At 48.3% G+C, this 19,691-nt stretch overlaps 1 protein-coding gene across 3 annotated transcripts in view; it reads left to right on the top strand.

The window, feature by feature from the left end:
- Extl3 (exostosin like glycosyltransferase 3) overlaps positions 1 to 19,691 on the top strand; it is an 84,483-nt gene that overhangs the window by 63,923 nt on the left and 869 nt on the right. For all 3 annotated transcript variants that reach the window (XM_050152326.1, XM_050152325.1, XM_050152327.1), the window contains 3 exons: positions 1,257 to 3,867; positions 11,392 to 11,519; positions 17,907 to 18,051. In XM_050152326.1, the coding sequence (XP_050008283.1) occupies positions 1,720 to 3,867; positions 11,392 to 11,519; positions 17,907 to 18,051 (2,421 nt within the window). In that variant the 5' untranslated portion in view covers positions 1,257 to 1,719. The remainder of the gene's footprint in view (positions 1 to 1,256; positions 3,868 to 11,391; positions 11,520 to 17,906; positions 18,052 to 19,691) is intronic.

Genomic DNA, 19,691 nt, shown 5'->3' on the forward strand with positions numbered 1-19,691 from the left:
TAAAGGCGTGCGCCACCACCGCCCGGCCAAATTTAGTGTTTTAAGGGTGGATTTTTGTTTTACTTTTTGTCATCCTGATCACTTGTTCTCCGTAAACCTTAGTAGAATTGTCATCAGCTTTTTGTTTTGACCTGTTTGTAGACAAAAACTTATGAGACTTTAAGAGCTGCACAGCTGGGGCAGAGGTGGAAGCTGGGAGTGTGAGCCCCCGTGAGACGCATAGACGCACTCTTGCAGTTGGTGTGTCTTCCCATCTCCCTCTCCCTGCTGGAGATTGAATCCACAGATCTGACAAGACAGACAAGTGCTCTGCAGCTGTTCCCATCTTGTCTCTTGGACTCTAAAGTTTGCTGAGGGCAAGGGTCATTACACGTGCTAGGCAGTTCTTGACCTATGTTAGGTATGTCAAGAGTAGCCACACACACTTTTGCTTTCTTTTTTTGAGGCAGGGTCTTACTACATAGCACAGGCTGGCCTTGAACTCAAGACTCTCCTGCCTCAGCCTCCGGAGCGCTACCTAGAATGGCTGTGCCAGCCTCCCTGGCTGTGAGTGTGTTTTTGTGTGTGTGAAGAAGTGAACGAATGAAATGGAGTGTGTTTTGGCGTAGAGCAGCACGGCTTGACTTCTAGCTAGGTCAGTTTGAAGGGAATGTAGGTAGGAAGCCTCTCTGTTGGCCTTGGAGAGTTTGCGGAGGGCACTGGGGATGCTGTGTAGAATGCATGAGTCTCAGCACTCATGTCCTCTACTTATTTTCATAGCGCGGTAATTCCTCGTCATCTGCATGCACTGATCTCCATTTCCAAGTTTAGGTCACTGAGTGTGAGGGCCGACGGCGGGTCTTTCCCTAAAGGGCGAAGGACGATGCCCTCATTTCTAAGTCCACTGCTCTCCCTGAAAGCCCGAGTTACTGCTTCTATTTTAAGAAGGCGTGCCTGATGTCTGCTAATGGAAGATAAATAGAGGCAAGCTGGAGGATACCTTTCATCTGTTCCTGGGGGAAGTTCAAAAGAGCTCTCTTAACTCTTTTCAACTCTAAATTTAACAAACCGAGCTTCTCGAGAGTTGTTTTTGCTGAGCAGCTCACAGGGAGACTTTCATGTTAGGAGAGGACCAGCGCCAGATGGATGCTGCTTCCCTCACCTCACGGGTGCCCAGGTCTCGGGTAGGAACCACTGAGCGGGGCTGGCATGTGGGCAGGTGATGGAGCTTTGAACATAATCTTTTCAAGACTGACAAGATTCTTCTTCTTTTGCAGGCCTGACTGTCGGTAGTGACATGGAGGACGGGGCTGGCATCTCAAGCTGCCAGCTGTTTTCACCAGCCACTGTTTAACTTGAACAGAAGCGATGCATTCTGGCTGGTCAACACGGCCAAGGAACAAAAGCTATGGCAGTTAAAACGGTCCCTCCGAGCCCAGGGCCCTGTCCCTGGATTTTAACGCCATGGATCTCTTCCCTGTCGTCCCATCAGCAATGTGGTACCTTCTTCTATTTGAGGACAACAGCCAATACTTAGGAGCTGCCTGACTAGGGTTAGAGACCTTCCGAGTCACGGCTGAGGAAAATGAAATTTCCGTTTTATTTGGTGCCTTGCGCGGGGCACACACAGACTCTTGCAGAAACTTGTGTGTGAAGAAGAGGTTGAGTTTCGTCACACACACTTATGGTTATGGCGTGTGATCCGACGTGATCAGAGTGGGCCAGAGCCACAGAGAACTCATGACAGGCTATACCATGTTGCGGAATGGGGGAGTGGGGAACGGCGGTCAGACCTGTATGCTGCGCTGGTCCAACCGCATCCGGCTGACGTGGCTGAGTTTCACACTCTTCATCATCCTGGTCTTCTTCCCCCTCATCGCTCACTATTACCTCACCACTCTGGATGAGGCAGATGAAGCCGGCAAACGCATCTTCGGCCCTCGGGCTGGCAACGAGCTCTGCGAGGTAAAGCATGTTCTAGATCTCTGTCGGATTCGTGAGTCCGTGAGCGAAGAGCTTCTGCAGCTCGAAGCCAAGCGGCAGGAGCTCAACAGCGAAATCGCCAAGCTCAATCTCAAGATTGAAGCCTGTAAGAAGAGCATAGAGAACGCCAAGCAGGACCTGCTGCAGCTCAAGAACGTCATTAGCCAGACCGAGCACTCCTACAAGGAGCTGATGGCCCAGAACCAGCCCAAACTGTCCCTGCCCATCCGACTGCTCCCCGAGAAGGATGATGCTGGCCTGCCGCCCCCCAAGGTCACTCGGGGTTGCCGGCTGCACAACTGCTTTGATTACTCTCGCTGCCCTCTGACCTCTGGCTTTCCCGTCTATGTCTACGACAGCGACCAGTTTGCCTTTGGGAGCTACCTGGACCCTTTGGTCAAGCAGGCTTTTCAGGCTACGGCGAGAGCTAATGTTTATGTTACAGAAAACGCAGCGATTGCCTGCCTGTATGTGGTGTTAGTGGGAGAAATGCAGGAGCCGGCTGTGCTGCGGCCCGCTGACCTTGAGAAGCAGTTGTATTCTCTGCCACACTGGAGGACAGATGGGCACAACCATGTCATCATCAACCTGTCCCGGAAGTCGGACACACAGAATTTACTGTACAACGTCAGTACAGGCCGGGCCATGGTGGCCCAGTCCACATTCTATGCCGCCCAGTACAGGCCTGGCTTCGATTTGGTAGTGTCACCACTTGTCCATGCCATGTCTGAACCCAACTTCATGGAGATCCCCCCGCAGGTGCCAGTTAAGCGGAAGTATCTCTTTACTTTCCAGGGTGAGAAGATTGAGTCCCTGAGGTCGAGCCTTCAGGAGGCCCGTTCCTTTGAGGAGGAAATGGAAGGTGACCCTCCAGCTGACTATGATGACCGGATCATTGCCACCCTGAAGGCCGTGCAGGACAGCAAGTTAGATCAGGTGCTGGTAGAATTTACCTGCAAAAACCAGCCGCGGCCCAGTCTGCCGACTGAGTGGGCGCTCTGTGGGGAGCGGGAAGACCGCCTAGAGTTGCTGAAGCTCTCCACCTTTGCCCTCATCATCACCCCCGGGGACCCGCACTTGGTTATTTCATCTGGGTGTGCCACACGGCTCTTTGAAGCCCTGGAAGCGGGAGCCGTGCCTGTTGTACTGGGGGAGCAGGTACAGCTCCCATACCATGACATGCTGCAGTGGAACGAGGCCGCCCTGGTGGTGCCCAAGCCGCGTGTTACGGAGGTTCACTTCCTGTTACGGAGTCTTTCAGACAGTGATCTGTTGGCTATGAGGCGGCAAGGCCGCTTTCTCTGGGAGACCTACTTCTCCACTGCTGACAGTATTTTTAATACCGTGCTGGCCATGATTAGGACTCGCATCCAGATCCCAGCTGCTCCCATCCGGGAAGAGGTAGCAGCTGAGATCCCCCATCGTTCAGGAAAAGCAGCAGGAACTGACCCCAACATGGCTGACAATGGGGACCTGGACCTGGGGCCGGTAGAGACAGAACCACCCTATGCCTCACCTAAATACCTCCGCAACTTTACTCTGACCGTCACAGACTGTTACCGTAGCTGGAACTCTGCTCCCGGGCCTTTCCACCTTTTCCCCCACACACCCTTTGACCCTGTGCTGCCCTCTGAGGCCAAATTCCTGGGCTCAGGGACTGGATTTCGGCCCATTGGTGGTGGGGCTGGGGGCTCTGGCAAGGAGTTCCAGGCAGCACTTGGAGGCAATGTCCAGCGGGAGCAGTTCACTGTTGTGATGCTGACCTACGAGCGGGAGGAAGTGCTCATGAACTCGCTGGAGAGACTCAACGGCCTCCCCTACCTGAACAAGGTAGTGGTGGTGTGGAACTCTCCCAAGCTGCCCTCGGAGGACCTTTTGTGGCCAGACATTGGTGTCCCCATCATGGTAATAGAAATGGACAGTATGATTTACTGCGCGGAATTGTACCGCACTCTTAATGCCTCTTCTAGCTTCTATCACTTTTGCTTCCTCACTGGTAGCAGAGGTGAATATACATATGTGTGTGTATGTGTGTGTGCCTTTTACATCCTGGTTTAGTGCATTTACCTATTTATTTATAAAGCCCTCCAGGCTCCTTTCCCTGTGAAGTTTCTGCTTGCTGCCTTCCAGGCTTTGCTGGTTCCTTTGCTGCCCTGCATATTCTAAGTCTCCCTGGTGCCTCCACAATAGGAACTGAAGCCGGAGCCGTGAAGGTTCACAAAGCTCCCTCGGTTATCCCTCCGGCAGCTTCCGTACTGATGCCTTAGAGAACCCTGTCTCGGGGCATTTAGTAGGCACCGTGTGTAGTCTCTCCATCTCCCTTCTCTAGCTCTCGCCAAGACTGCTGCTTGGTAACAGGAACTGTGCTTAAGCACGTTTGAGTCCAGAATCTTCCATTTTATTCGCTCCCAAAGGACTGGGAAAATGACACAGGTCTTCTCCTGGGGTACAGTGGAAGCCTCTGGAAGGCTGGCGTTGGGGCTTTTGATATTTGAGAGTTGAAGATTTTGAGCTTTCTTTTCCCGAGTATTTTGCAGGCTTTACTAATGTTCTGTGTCTGAGTCAGGGTCCAGGGGACACATTAGCTGGGTGTGTAGGGGAGAGTGGTTTCCGCGTGTCTGCCTATAATACTACACTTAGCCAGCTAGGAGAGAGAGGCACTCCATTGCTCTTGTCTCAAGACCACCAGGCACTTAGCTGCATTGTGCTATGAGTACTTTCTAGAAAAAGGGACAAAGAAGGTCTGGTGGGCTGTGTATTGCTAGATGCTTGCTTGAGAAAATTCAGAGGTTTATGGGAATGTTCGTCTAGAAAAGAGTTCTGGATCTAGTCCACTTTTTAAAAGTTTATGTTGTTAGTAAAGGCATTCTTTTAAGAGGTTTCCTTTCATTCTTTTTTTTTTCCCCCCCTTCCGACATGGTCTCACTATATAGTTTGCTCTGGCTGTCCTGGAACTCACTGTGTATAACAGGATGGATGGCCTTGAACTCACAGAGCTCCACTGCCTCAGCCTCCTGAGTGCTGGGACGGAAGGTGTGTACCAGCATGTCCAGTGCAGTGTTTTCTGAGCAGCAGTAGCATGGTGTGTGTGTGTGTGTGTGTGTGTGTGCGTGTGTGTGTGTGTGTGTTTAGTGTATGTTCTGTATGGGGAGAGTTCTCGGAGAGGCTTCCCTAGTTAGTTTGCATCCTTTTGGGTCTTCAGTTACAGGTCGTGGTGCTTGGAATGAGAATGCTCCCCATAGGTGTACCTGTTCGCATGCTTAGTCCCCAGTTGATAAACTGTTTGGGAAGATTAGGAGTGAAGCCTTGTTGGAGAAGGTGCATCATGGGTTGGACTTGGAGGTTTCAAAGCCCACACCGGGCCCCGTGTCTTGTTCTCTGTCTGTAGATCAGGATATAGCTCCCAACTACTGCTCCGGCACCATGCCTGCCTGCCTGCCTGCCACCCCGCTCCCCACCATGGCAATAATGGACTTAACCCTATGGAACTTTAAGCAAGTTCCGAGTTCAATTCTTTCTCTTTAAACAGTTGCTTTGGTCATAGTGTCTTTTTACAGCAGCAGAGCAGTGACTGGGACCTGTGTTGTTGAGTTGTTTTCAAGTGTGCTGTTTTATGAGAGACAGATTTCCTCATACGGTGCATGGCAGAGCAGCCTTGGCTTCCTACTTCCAGTAAGTGATGACTGAAACCCACCAGAGAACTTGCCAGAGCTAATCCGTTCTTTAATCTGGTGGGGAATGAGTAGTCCCCTGTGATTTCTGGGCAGCCCATTGCAGTAATACGATACTTAGCTAGAAGTGCCAGAAATTCTCCAAATGGGCCGTATTAACATACTTTCCTGTAGTAGCATGCAGTCTTTTCTAGTTATTTTTAAAAGGAAGAGTTTCTTTCTTTCTTTCTTTCTTTCTTTCTTTCTTTCTTTCTTTCTTTCTTTTTTTTTTACTGCATTTGTGTGCATTGGTGTTTTGCTTGCACGTATATGTGAGGGTGTCAGATCTTGGTGTTACAGATAGTGTGAACTGCCATGTGGGTGCTGGGAATTGAACTTGGGTCCTCTGGAAGAGCAGCCAGTGCACTGAGCCATCATTCCAGCCCCCAGGAAAGAGTTTCAAGTTAGAGAATTTCAGTGTAGTTGACCAAACATTTTGACTGTGCTTCTTGCTTAAGGGAAGCAGGTATTTAGAGCAGCAGTTGAAATTGCTGACCCTCTTGGTGGAGGCAGGTGTCAGGGCCAGCAAGGGCTCTGTCTATAATGCTTCTCAAAGTAGGTTTTCCAAACCTTGGTGTCCAAAGTAGAAATAGGTGTCAGGATTTCCAGCTATATTAATGCATAGCTTTTCTTTTGGACCAAGCTCAGATTTCCTGGAAAGGTATACAATTGCTTATAAGTAAATAATATAAATATGTAATGTATAACATCAAAGCTGTAAAATAACCATGCGGAAAGCATGTAGCAAGCTAGGCGAGGTTGTGCTAGTCTCAAGTTGCAGTGACTTTGAGCAGCATTGATGGTTGGAAAGCAGAGGCTTGCTGTGAGGGCTGGAGCTCGCCATTTGTAACCAGGCTGTCCTGGGTTTGTGCTCCTACCTCACTCTTCTGCACACTGGGACAGATGTGCATACCAGTGGTCTTTGTGTGCCTCGTCTCCCTGGGGGCTCACCCTCTAGTTTGTGCTGTTTTACTAGTGCTTTCACAGGGCTCGCCAGCACTGTTTTAAAAAACTCAAACAGACTTGTCTCAGGAGTTAACACATGGGCTGTTTTGTGCTGCATGAGCCTCGTAGTTAGTTATGAATGAAAAGCAGCTGTTACTCTTAGCTCCCCCCTTGTTTTTCTTCCTTTTGGCTCCCCCCATTTGTTCAGTGAGTGAGTGAGCGAGCCAGTGCCCCCTTGGCCTCAAGGTCTTTGATGTTGGCGCTCATAAGTTAGAGACATGGTGGGTGCAGCTTCCTAGGCTTCCTGCTCTTCATTCCTGAGCTCTGCGGTTTGCTCTGAGTTAGAGGAAGCAGCTGCTCTTCCCATCCCTCGTCTGGGATGGCCTGAGGTGAGGTTAGCTACAGAAATGCGCTGTGCGTGCGACATTTAGAGGCTGAGGCCATCAGGCTGGGCTGAGCCAGTGTAATCTTAGTGATGTAAAGGTGAGTACCGTAGGTTAGTGCTGCCATCTTGGCGCCCTGCACGGTGTTGAGAAGAAAGGTGTGACAGAGTCAAGACTGTGAAGGATGGCAGCAGGTGGCCGGCTGCCCCGAGTGTGCTCTGTGAAACCAGGCAAATGGTACGGAGAGTTGTCCAACTTGATCCATGTAGGTCAGTAGATTTCTTTTCCTCCTCTGGAAAGCAAGATTAGAAGTCAGATGTGGTGGCGCCTACAAGTAATCCCCGCAGTCCAGCGGTGGAGGCAGGAGGACTGTAAGTTAAGGGCCAGCCTGTCTGAACAAACATAGCGAGAGAAATAAAACAGAACGAATACTAAGAGGTCTCCTAATTCATCTCATTATCATTCTTTAGGATTATTTATATTGTTGAGTTTTCGATCTGTAAATTTGACAAGTTTATTGCCATATTCTGGAAACTGCGGGGCTGGCTTGTCCGTGTTCCCCTTTCATTCATCCACATGTTTATATGACACATGTCGGACATTTCTGTGCTGGACACTGCATGCTATTCCTTCTGCTCAGTGTCGGCCTCGTAATTAAAGCAGTACTTTAGAGTTGCCGAAGTGCAAACACTAGGTCTGCAATCTACCTTCCTGGCACAACATGAAGAAACTGCCAGTTTTGGGGGTCAGGGTGGAGGATTCCTGTTGTAATTTGAAACCAAACAACAGAAGTGGGAATGTTGCTAAGTTCTTCTAGTTGGCTCGTTTCTCTTACATTGGCTATGCTTTTCTCAGACTCCGAGAGGCCAGTGCTGGTCTTGTGCAATGGGTTTAGGAATGGCTGGGTCCTTCTGTCAGGAGGGTAGTTGCTGAGCATCAGTCTGGTGATCGAGTGCTATAGCTTTGAAGGCAGCACCTGTTTTTGTTTTGAGGCAGGGTCTCACACAGCCCAGGCTGGCCTGGGACTTGCTATGTAGCTTTGAACTTACGTTCCTGTCGCTCCCGCCTCCAGTGTGCTGGGGTTAAAGGTGAAACCTCTCCCTTCAGCTTCTGAATCAGAAATTTCCCTCTTCTTCACTTCTTGGCAGACATCTCAGGGACTGACTTCAGTGAACTTGCAAACAAACCTGCTTGTGAGTCTGGGCCAGATCTTGTTTGCTGTTAGATTCTCAGCTTTGTGGTCTGCCCAGCTCAGGTCTTTTAAAGAATAAGAGGGGAGTTAGGTGTGGTAGCACACACCTTTGATCCCAGCATTTGGGAGGTGAGGCGGGTGGAGCTCCTGTGGCTTTGAGGCCAGCCTAGTCTACATAGTGAGACCCAGGATAGCCAGGACTACAGTAGAGAGACTATCTTAGATAGGGCGGGGAAGGGAGAACAAAGAAACCCCTGTGAACTGCAGTTTGCAAATGAATCCTTTTGTCTATGCTCTGGGCCCCAGATCATCCCATCACCTCAGTTTTCCTCGGTTCTCATTTATGGACTCAGACTGCGTCTGTTTGCCTGGTGATTGACTCCAGGTTCTGCTGACAACCGAGCAGTCACCAGGCTCACGCTGTCAGAGGTTGAGTGGAATCGCTCCTCTGCTTAGATAGGCTCCACAGCCCTGCTGCTTTCCTTATGCCCGTGCAGAGCCATCTCCTGGGGCTCTTTGGGAAATGCAGCCTGGTGACTTGGAGGCCCTAGTTCCAATAGTCCTGGCATTGACTCTCCTTGCTTTGAGTCATACCAAGTGCTCGGACACTGTAGGTAATCCTGCTGGAAATCAATTCACAGAACCGATAGTCTTCAGGAGAAGCTTGAGGGATGGAACTTCTGTGTATGACTTCTGGGCATGAGGGGCTGTGCTCTGCAGGACTGACTGAACTTCAGCACTGTGAGCGGGTGCAGGGGGTGTTAGGAAAGGAGTGAATGATGGGGCAGTTTGGGTGAGCGGTTACCTGTTCCATCCTCTCAGGGGTCACATGATCTTCCGTGATAATAACATCTCTGAAACTGGGAGCATCTTAACTTGGGTGGGATTACTAAACTTGCCTTTGGCGCCTGCCACTTCTGGCCATCTTCCTGCTCCCTGGGGAACAAAGGCTGCTGAGATATAAGGCGTTGGTGGCTTCCCTCCTGGCTGTGTGTGTGTGGATCCAATCCAGGACCTCACACTCTAGGAGAGTCTTTTTTTTACCACTAAGCGGTACCCTTATGTGTTGTGTTCTCTCTCCCTCTCTGTGTAGTTTGGTCTCTTTTGCCTTTCTTTAACCCAGTTTGATAATTTCTGCCTGTTAAATGGCCATTCTGGTTCCTGACCCAGAACTTGGCCTCTTTGTTCTGTTACCACTGAATCTGAGCTTAGGAGACCCCAGACTACAAACCAGGGCTGCTTTTGTGTTTTTGTTTTTAACTGGCTAAATATGCTCAGGGCAGGGCGGATTTCCGAGTCTGTTGCTGGGCTCTGACATCTGGAGCAGGGTAGTTGCGATCCTTCTTTGTTGATGGGGCTGGAGCATCTGTGGAGCTGTGGCCTGGCTAAAGCAGCACTCCATCTAATTTGAAACTTCACCTACATTTGTAATTGATGCCATTTTCTGTGACAGAACAGGAATTTATAATTATAAATTTTCCATGGTGGCTTTGGTTTGAAGACATTTGCAAAGTTAGCATCAGTTTAGCAGGCAAGGGACTGGGAAAGTCCAGCTCCAAGACCATCTCCAAAATCGTGCAGACGTGCAAGCAGTGCACTCAGAGCAGAACTCTCTTAGCCCCTCCCCTCAGGTAATGGTCCGAGAGATGCCACAGTTGGCGCTGTGATAGCGCCCTTGTTTACAGCGCTGTCATAAAGCGGCATGGCCACAGCAGCCTACAGAATGAAGGGTTTATTTGGGCCTATGGTTCCAGAGGGACAAGACTCTGTCTCATGGCAGGGAAGCAAGACAGGAGCAGGCATGGCGTCTGGGAAGAAGCTGAGCAAATACATACTGGTCCACAGCAGGGAGCAGAGAATAAACTAAAAATGACCCAAGTCTAAGCTTTTTATGTGTGCGTTTTCTCAAGACAGGGTTTTTTCTGTGTGACAGTCTTGGCTGTCCTGGAACCTGCTTTGTAGACCAGGCTGGCCTTGAACTCCCAGAGATCCACCTGCCTCTGCCTCCTGAGTGTTGGGATTAAAGGTGTGCATCTCCATGCCCATTAAGTCTAAACACTTAAAGCGCGTGCCTCTAGCCAAGCACACCTCCTAAACTTTTCAAACAGCCACCAACTGGGAAGCAGACCTATGGAGACATCTTATTCAATCCTCAAGTTCCTTAGCTATTCGTCCAGCTAATGAGGAAGCACCACTTTACCCTGAGAAAGCAGAGAGGATCTCACAGGGGCCCAGAAAGCTGGAATGGTCATCTCCCTTCCATCACCATCTGTCCTGCACGGAGGATAACCTCCTCCTGACACCAAGTATCAAGTGTGTCCCAGGTCTAGAAGTCTGCCTACCCGTGTTCTCAGCTAAATCTCCTGCCTGAAACATCTGTTCTCTATCCTCGTACCAAAATGTTGCTCCCTAGGAAGACGCAGCACAGACACCTCCGTGATCATCAGAACAGATCAGCCCTGTGCACAAGCAGCTTGCTAGGAAAGGAAAAGCTTCTGTATGCATAGTGAGCACTGTAGACGGTATATGTCAGCACAAAGTGAACTGAGAAACACTCTTCTCCAAAGCTTTGTCCCCCAAAGCCTTTCAGATTGAGTGGTGGTGGGAGGGGCATGGCCAGAAATGAGATAAACTCAAAACTATTTCCAAGTGTCATTTTATTTTATTTTTTTTTGATTTATTTATTTATTATGTATACAACATTCTGCCTCCATGTATGCCCACACGCCAGAGGAGGGCGCCAGATCTCATTACAGATGGTTGTAAGCCACCATGTGGTTGCTGGGAATTGAACTCAGGACCTCTGGAAGAGCAGATGGTGCTCTAAACCACTGAGCCATCTCTCCAGCCCCCCAAGTGTCATTTTAAACTTGGTGAGCAGTTGGGTGGATCTGAGCTGGGACCTGGACCCAGCTGTGCTCTGCCCCTTTGTGTTCTCGTGGGAAACATGCCTAATCTTCTAGACTGTGTTCATTGTATAGATAATCCTCAGTGTTTGTTTTGTGAGAAAGACTGGTGGTTAGTGTGAGGCCCTCTTGTGTGTCCTGAGTGGGAGGCAGCTTCATTGAGAGGCACACGCTAGGTGTCACAAGCAAGTGGCAGGCCACCAGGCCAGTCATTGGTAAGATCTGGACTAAAGTCACTTTGAGAATTCTTTGATGTAGCGCTGATTTCTTGTGTTTTCCGCCTTCATTTTCAGGTCGTCCGTACTGAGAAGAACAGTTTGAACAATCGATTCTTGCCCTGGAAGGAGATTGAGACAGAGGCCATACTGTCTATCGACGATGACGCTCACCTCCGCCACGATGAAATCATGTTTGGGTTTCGGTGAGGGACAGATTTTCAAACACTTCAGTGTGAAAGTGAGAGAAAAACCAATTTGAACTTGACAGCTGACAGAGAGGAGAAACTCTTATGAGGCTGTCAGGGCATCGTAGGACGGGCTTGGTCCCAGGTCTAAGTGGTTTGGCTGATTCTTGCTTATCCTCTTCAGGGCTGCTCTAGTCTCTGTAGGCTCTTCCTCTCGGGCCAGGAAGATGGGAGTTTCTAATTAGCTGGACCAGGGTTGCTTGCCTCTCCTGGACCTGCGGGTCTCTCATCCTTAAACCCAGCCTCCGTGGCTGAGAATAGAGGTGGGGAAATTGGGTTTGTGTTGTAGGAGTGGGAACTCCTAGATGGTAGGAGGAAGAAAGGACCGTTTGGTGAGGAATGGGGCAGGGCCAGAATACCAGCCCCCAAGATGTAAGTGGGGTGGAGAACAAGGGTCCAACAGGAAAAGAGGAGTGGGAGAAGGAGGTGGTAGCCGTAGCGGTGGTGACACTAACCTTAGTCACCAACATTGCCCATGCTGTGTGCTGGAGACTACCTGAGAACTTGGCTTCTCTCACTAATGCCCCTTGAATTAGTTAATTTTTGCTATGACAAAATAACCTGATAGAAGCATCGCAGGGGAAGATTGATCTGACCGGGCTTTGAAGCATCCTGTCGACGGGTGCCTGGCTCCATGCACATGGACAGGCCAGCATGGCAAGGACAGAGGTGGAGAGGAGACTCTCTGTCCTGACAGACGGGAAGCAGAGAAATGGCTGAGGATGGGAAGGGACCAGGACAGGGTGTCCCCCCAGAGACGTGCCCCCAGTAAGCTTGCCCTTCTAACTGGGATTCCACCATCTCCCAATAAAGCCATCCCAAGGGATGAGTCCCCTTATAAGATCAGAGCAGTCACAGACACAGCCCAGGGCTGCGTCTAATCAAATTAATAAACAGGTAAGCCAGCACAACCCTAGGGCCCGATGTAGGAGTTATAGTTTGTATACATGGTCTGTAGCAGTGAGCTGAGATACCAGAGAGCAAAGCTATAGGAAGTGGCAGCCAGCTGGTGGGTTGCAGGCCTGTTTAGCTCTCTCTTCTGTGCTGCTGCGCTCTCAGATTCACTGTGCCCGTGCGCTGGGGGCTTAGGTGGCCTAGTGAGGCATACTACCTGTAACAGACTGAAGTGGGCTGGGGGTTCTGAGTGGGTCGTCACTGGTGTGGGCTCAGGTCCGTGTGTGAAACCTCCACAGTGAGGTCAGGAAAACACCTCGCTGAGCACTCAGAACTTTTTCAGGAAGTTGGCATTTACTGTGTTACCCGGGTCACTGCGGAAAATGAATTATTAATTCCTGTTCCATCACAGAGAACAATGTCAGTTACACACGTACGTGAATTATGGATTAGTTGGAGTGCTGCTTTAGATTTGCCTTAGTGCTAACACCCAAGTGAACATTTTGCTTGAAATCAAGTATTTGGTGGCATTTATTGGACATAATTTATGTATACTTCCATTCATACATCTAGGTGTTGAGCTGGGTACATTTTTATATGGTCATCAAGAGTCTATTTTAGAAAACATTATCACCAAAAGAAACCGGATCCGTCAGCCACTGCTTATATTCCAGCCCTGTTAAGTCCTAGGCACCCACTAAACGTCACATCTCGGTAGATTTTCCTGTTGTGGGCATAAGTGGCCTCCTGTGGCTGGCGGCTGGCTTTCTCCTTTCTACCTTGTGTTTCTAGGGCCGTCTGTCTCGTAGCGTGCAGCAGCGCTTCACTCCTGTTGTATGGGTGCCTTATGTTCTTTCCTCGTTTATTTAAAGACAGGGTCTCGGGATGGCTGGAGAGATGGCTCAATGGTTAAGACCATTGGCTGCTCTTCTAGAGGTCCTGGGTTCAATTCCTAGCACCCCTATGGCAGCTTACAACTGTCTTTTGCTCCAGTTTCAGGGGATCTGACACTCCCAAACAGACTCACATGCAGGTAAAACACTAATCAATGCACATAAAACAAAAACTTTTAAAAAAAGGGGAGGGGTTCCTTTACTGTGTAGCTCTGGTTGGCCTGAAACTTGCAATGTAGATCTGGCTGGTCCTGAACTCAGTGATCTGCCTGCCTCTGCCTTCTGACTGCAGGGATTAAAGGTGCATACCACCAGCCTATGCTGTCTTTCTTAATTGTACTAATGGACATTGGGTCCTTACTGCTTAGCGAAGCCCAGTGGTATGCTGTGCCCGTGCATATGCATGTCTGGACTGGAGCATTTCTCTTGGGCACATACCTAGCTGTGGGGCGGCTGGGCCAGAGGGCGGATGTTTTGAGGTCCCGCTAAACTGCTTTGCAAAGTAGCCACAGCACTTTCCAGCCAGCGGTTAGTGAGCATGCACTTTACCGCTATCCTTGTCAATGCATACACTCACTGATTTTTATTTTAGAGCTATCCTAAGTGGGTGTGAAGCGGTGTGGTCCAAGATAGATTTGTGTGTGCAATGTATATACACATGTGGAGGCCAGAAGTCAGCTTCAACTTTATGGACTGAGCCATCTCCCCAGTTCCCCTTACAGTTTTGATTTGCTTTCTCTAACGACTGTGATGTTGAGCATCTTTTCACGTGTTATGAATTAGTTGACCATTTGTATGCCTTTGGTGGAGAAATGTTGAATCAGATATTTGGCCTGTTTTTGTTTGGATTATGTGTTAGGGTTCTCCAGAGTAACCTAAACTATAGAATGAATTCCTATATGTAGAGAAAGGGGATTTATTAGAATGACTTAAAGGCTGTGGTCCAGCTAGCCCAACAATGGCTGCCATCAACAGAAGGTCCAGGAATCCAGTAGTTCAGTCACAATTCAGAATACACTGGGGTCCCAAACAAGTAGGCTCTGATGCCAGGGAAGGAATGGATTTGCTATGGTGGAGAGGGAGAGAGCAAGCAGGCAGAGAGCAAAGCTTCCTTCTTCCACCTCTCTGTGTAGGTTTCTAGCAGAAGGTGTGGTCCAGATTAGAGGTGAGGTTTCCCAGTTGAAAAGATCCAGATTAAAGGTGTGTCTTCCTGCCTGGAAGATTCAGATAAGACGTGGATCTTCCCGCTTCAAATTAAGCAAAAACCCCTCACAGGTGTGCCTCTCTATTTTTGGATTTTAGTTAATCCAGATGTAATCAAGTTGACAGCCAAAAATGGCCACTGCAGATCATTTATCTCTCTATTGCTGCCTTCTTAGAGTTCTTTTTTTTTTTTTTAAGATTTATTTATTTATTATGTACACAGTATTCAGTCTCCACGTATGCCTACAGGCCAGAAGAGGGCACCAGATCTCATTACAGATGGTTGTGAGCCACCATGTGGTTGCTGGGACTTGAACTCAGGACCTCTGGAAGAACAGTCAGTGCTCTTAACCTCTGAGCCATCTCTCCAGCCCAGAGTTCTTTATTTTAGATCAAAGCGTATCTATTATGTTCCACGCCAGAGTCTCTGCTCAGCCCGTCTCTTTGCACCGCCTTGTGGCATTCTTTCAAGCATAAAGTTTTCAATTTTGATGAATTCTAATTTATCTGTGTTCACTTTGTGTTTTTAGTAGCATTTACAAAACTGTTTTTATTGTATTTTGTCAACTTTAGTTTGTATAAATTGGGAAAAAGTAGTTTATTTTAGGCAGTTCACTTTGAGAAGTACAGGAGTCCACTGCCTTGGAGTTCCTCTGTCTTCATTCCATCCCCTGACCCTCCTGGTCTTAGGCTTCTTTTTGCTACTGAGCCATAGGTCACAGAAATAGCATCTTTACTTCTGGCAAAAGGTCAGCTCTCCCCCAGCCCCCAACGTGGTGGATTACTGAAGCAAGTCTGTGGCTAGCTGAGATTGGAAAAGGAAAATCCTGCTGACGAGGCTGTGTCCATGGTAATCAGCTGTTGCTCTTCCTGTTACGCAAGGAGAAAAGCCTAGAAGAGCTTCAGGAATGGTCTTTGCCACTGCAGGTGTTGATGGTGGGAAATGGCTGTATTTTTGATGTGGAAAGACACACTTAAGGCCCACTGAGGGGCTGGGAGCTGTGGGTGTGGCCATGAGGTGTTAGAACTTCAGATACTCCTAGCTTCCCTCCCAAGAATGCCGGAGAAAAGGAGCCCCAGCTCTGAGGAGTTTGAATTCACAGAGGTGCTGAGGGTGCTGGCTTCTTTGTCCTTTTCTGGGTGGTGAGGAAGTAGTGAATCCGTTTTAGTCATTTTGGATGTGGGGTCCAGCCTTCAAGAACTGAACTGGCACAGCTGACTGTCTCCAGGGGTAGATCCCCACCGACATCTGTGGGCAGGAGAGGGAGACACAGAGCAGAAGACACAGTATGCCTTGTTTAGGTTTTATTAGCTTATATCAGTTGTACGAGGCTAGGGACTTCATTGTGACATTTCTGTGCCTCCATTGGATATAATTTGCATGTGCATCCTCTTTACCCATCTCTTCCTCTGTCCCTGCTTGCTTCTTTTAATTTCATGTCGTTTCCCCTTCGTTTCTGCACATGATAGAAAACATTTTTTCTTCCTGAGCCCAGTTTATTCCATATCACACATGAACTTAGCTCCGTCCATGTTCCTAAAAAATGACACGATTTCACTCTTTGTACCTGTGTCTGTGTGCCACACTGTCTTTATCGACTTAAGAATGGATGGGCACCCGGGCCACTGTGAAATGCTACCAAAAACACCTCTGCAAGATGCTGACTTGGATTCTTTTCAGTAGAGGTTGTACTTTAACTCCCTGAGGGGCTCCGTGCCGATTTTCTAAGTGGCTGGATTAACTTAGACTCCTGCGGTGTGTGTCAGGGCCCTGTGTGTCCACACCTCCTTACTAGAGTTTCTGTTTGTCTCCTTGACAACAGCTATTCTGACTGGGTAACACGAAAGCTCAAGGTAATTTTGATTGCATTTTTTCTGGTAATGAAGGGTGCTGAACAGTTTTCCATGCACTTATTAACCACTTATTTCCTTCGCCCATTTATGTTGTTTAATTTTGAGGTCTTTATATTCTAGTTATTGCTTCCCTGTTGGGTGTGTACCAGGCACACCCTGTCTCTTCTCTGGGGGCCTCCCTTGTGCAGAGCTGTTATAGTGGACGCAGAATCACTTGTAACAGTCAGAAGTGGGAACAGAGGAGAGAGCCATTGTGTGGTCCGCTCACGAGGCAACTATAGGTACAATTCATATGGACAGCAAGAATGATGTGAGCTAGGCCAAGGAAGACTAGTATCAACTTAGACCTCCAGTGCTGGAGGGTTGGCAGATCCTGGAGATGTTATGACGGTGACCCAACTTGTCTGTCTTTAACGCTACTAGATAATGTACCCTTCAAAAAGATTAAGATGGTATTTTGCCGCAATAAAAAAAATTGGTTGTTTATAAGAGGAAATCTATAAGGCCCTGTTTTGTGGTGGAAGTTGTGAGTTATCGTCTGTTAGATCAGTGACTCTCAAACTGTTTCAGGGATTGAAATGCCCTGAAGCCGCTCAGGAGGTCTCGGGCAGCTGCAGCAGCTGTAGTCTCTGAGGCCTTTAGCGGCTGCCGGCTCCTGGAACTTGTGCTTTCAGCTCCGGTTTCAGCCAGTGAGACTGCGAACTGATTGTATTTGTTTTGACTTAGCTATAGATTTGGGAATGATAGAAAAGTTTCTCCTGGGCAGCAAGATGGCTCATCAGGTAGAGGCACTTGCCCACTAAGCCTAGGGGCCCGAGTTTGATCCTGGACCCCACATAAAGGTAGAGAACCCATGCCACCATGGTGTCCTCCGATCTCTACATGTAGACATGAACACATGCATGCAAACATGCACACTGCACGTTTTTTCAGATTCTCAAAGTGGGACCCAGTTCTCTCAGTTTTCTTGCATTTACAGATGCCTCCATCTGATGGTCAGTGGACAGCATTACACAGTGAGTTTCTCTCTGGGCCCTGCTCGGCTTAGGAAATGGGTTCTCCTCACAGTGATTGCTGTGGCATCTGAGTGCTTCTCACATGTGCTGTCTGGAGCAGGAAGAACAGAGAAGCTCAGGGCAGAGAAATTACATATGTGTTCTGTGGAACATGTTCATTACATGTGAATGTGTCGTGTTCATTACAAACAAACCTTTAAAGAAATTATAGAAACAGGAATTGGTTGTCTCCCGCTTCTTAGCAGATTGTCACCTTCTGAAGTGCCTTACAATGTGACCTTCCCACGAGACACTGGAGGGACACCTGTGTGCAGATTATTAATGACAATCATTGTTTTTTTTTTTTATTTATTTACCTGATTTGCTTGTCTGACTTTTTTTTTTTTTAAGAGAAAGGAAAAGGAAATAAAAGGAAAAAATGCAAAAGTCTAAGGGTCAAAGCAATCCAGATAAAAGCACTCATTTTAAGTGTGTGTGTTTTCAAGGGTGTGGAGAGAGGCACGTGATCGTATTGTGGGTTTCCCCGGCCGGTACCATGCGTGGGACATCCCTCACCAATCCTGGCTCTACAACTCCAACTACTCCTGTGAGCTGTCCATGGTGCTGACAGGTGCTGCCTTCTTTCACAAGGTAAGAGAATGCTGGTTCCGTGCTCTGTCCTTAGTAAGGGTGAGCTTTGTGTGGGAATGAACGCTGCCTTTAACCTTTACACACACACACACACACACACACCCCTACACACCTATATACTGTAGGTGGAGCCCGCTTGTTCATTTCCTGACTGCTCAGATCCGAATAGTCATACAGAAACTATATTAATTCTATATTAATTACAACTCTATTTGGCTGAGAGTTTGCACATTACTAGCTACCTCTTATATCTTAAATTAACCCATTTCTATTAATCTGTGTATTGCCACGAGGCTGTGGCTTACCCGGTAAGGTTCTGTTCTGGTGTCTTTCTCCTTCAGCAGCTACATGGTGTCTTCCTGCCTACTCTGTCTTCCAGCCTGGCTGTATTCTGCCCTGCTATAGGCCAAAGCAGCTTCTTTATTAACCAGTGGTAATAAAACATATTCATAGCCTACAGAGGGGAATCCCACATCAATATACCCTTCTGGGCCAGAGGCAAGCTGTTCCTGCATTTAAAGAAACTGGGTGATGTGCTTAGAGAAGCCTAGTGTGGTGGCCCTCACCTGGAATCCCAATAGCTGTAGCTAAGTAGGAGAGTCACAGGTTCAAGGCTAGGCTAGTTTGTACAGTGAGAATCCATCTCAGGATGAGAAAGCAAACAAACCATGCATATAGGAGCTGAAAGTTAGGACCAGGACAGCCTGTAGACCATGAGGACTCCTGCAGACCACTGGCTCTCGCTATGGACTGATTGCCACTGTCCAAGGCCCACTGTGGTCCTCTGTGCAAGGGCTCTGCCACTTCTGCCCAGAGGTGTTTTCACAGTAGGGTGTGGGCTCACTGGATGCCCACAGTGCAGGTGCCTTCGACCATCATGTCCCTCTGCACTGTTTTCTTTAATGCTGCTTTTGCTCCTTTTTCTCTATTTCTTCTGACATGCAACGTTAGTGCTAGCCTGTTGTGGCTCCTGAGTTCTTTATGGATGTGTGGTCAGAGCTGCGGCGTCCTGGGTTATAAGGAACACTAGAGTATGAAAACGTGCATGAGAGAAATTAAGAAATAGCGTACGTTTTTATGTTTGCTTGTTGAAAGGCCGTCGTTTCAGATAAGTGGGTAAGTGAGGCATTCTACTTTCACTCTTCCTTTGTTTGTTTTTTTGAGACCGGGTCTTTTACGTAGGCTTGACTGTCCTGGAACTCACTATGTAGATCTGGGTGGCCCCAACCCCAACTCAGATCTGCCAGCCTCTGCCTCCCAGGTGCTGGAACAAAAGGCGTGCGCCATCACTGGCTTTTTTCTTTCGTGGTGCAGCTTAGGATCAAAGCTAAGCTGGAGGTGCAAAGGGCTCTGCTGCCAAGTGACAGCTCCAGTTCTTTTTGAGTTTGAATAACATGGTTATAAGGACATTTAAACTGCTACAAGGTTCATATTATATTTAGGTTTTTTAAAAAAATTAATTTTTTCCAGTTGTGTGTGATATGTATGTACTATGTACATAGGATATATTTGCATGTGTGTGGGCACATGCAAGACTGTATATGCAGGCCCAAGGCTGATGTCAGGGATCATCCTTGATCATCTTCTACATTATTCAATAAGGCAGGGTCTCAGTGAACCCCAGAGCGGATATGGCTGGT

Source organism: Alexandromys fortis, unplaced genomic scaffold, assembly GCF_014885135.2.
Source record: "Alexandromys fortis isolate MF-2015 unplaced genomic scaffold, M_Fortis_MF-2015_v1.1 scaffold_75, whole genome shotgun sequence".
NCBI lineage: Eukaryota > Metazoa > Chordata > Mammalia > Rodentia > Cricetidae > Alexandromys > Alexandromys fortis.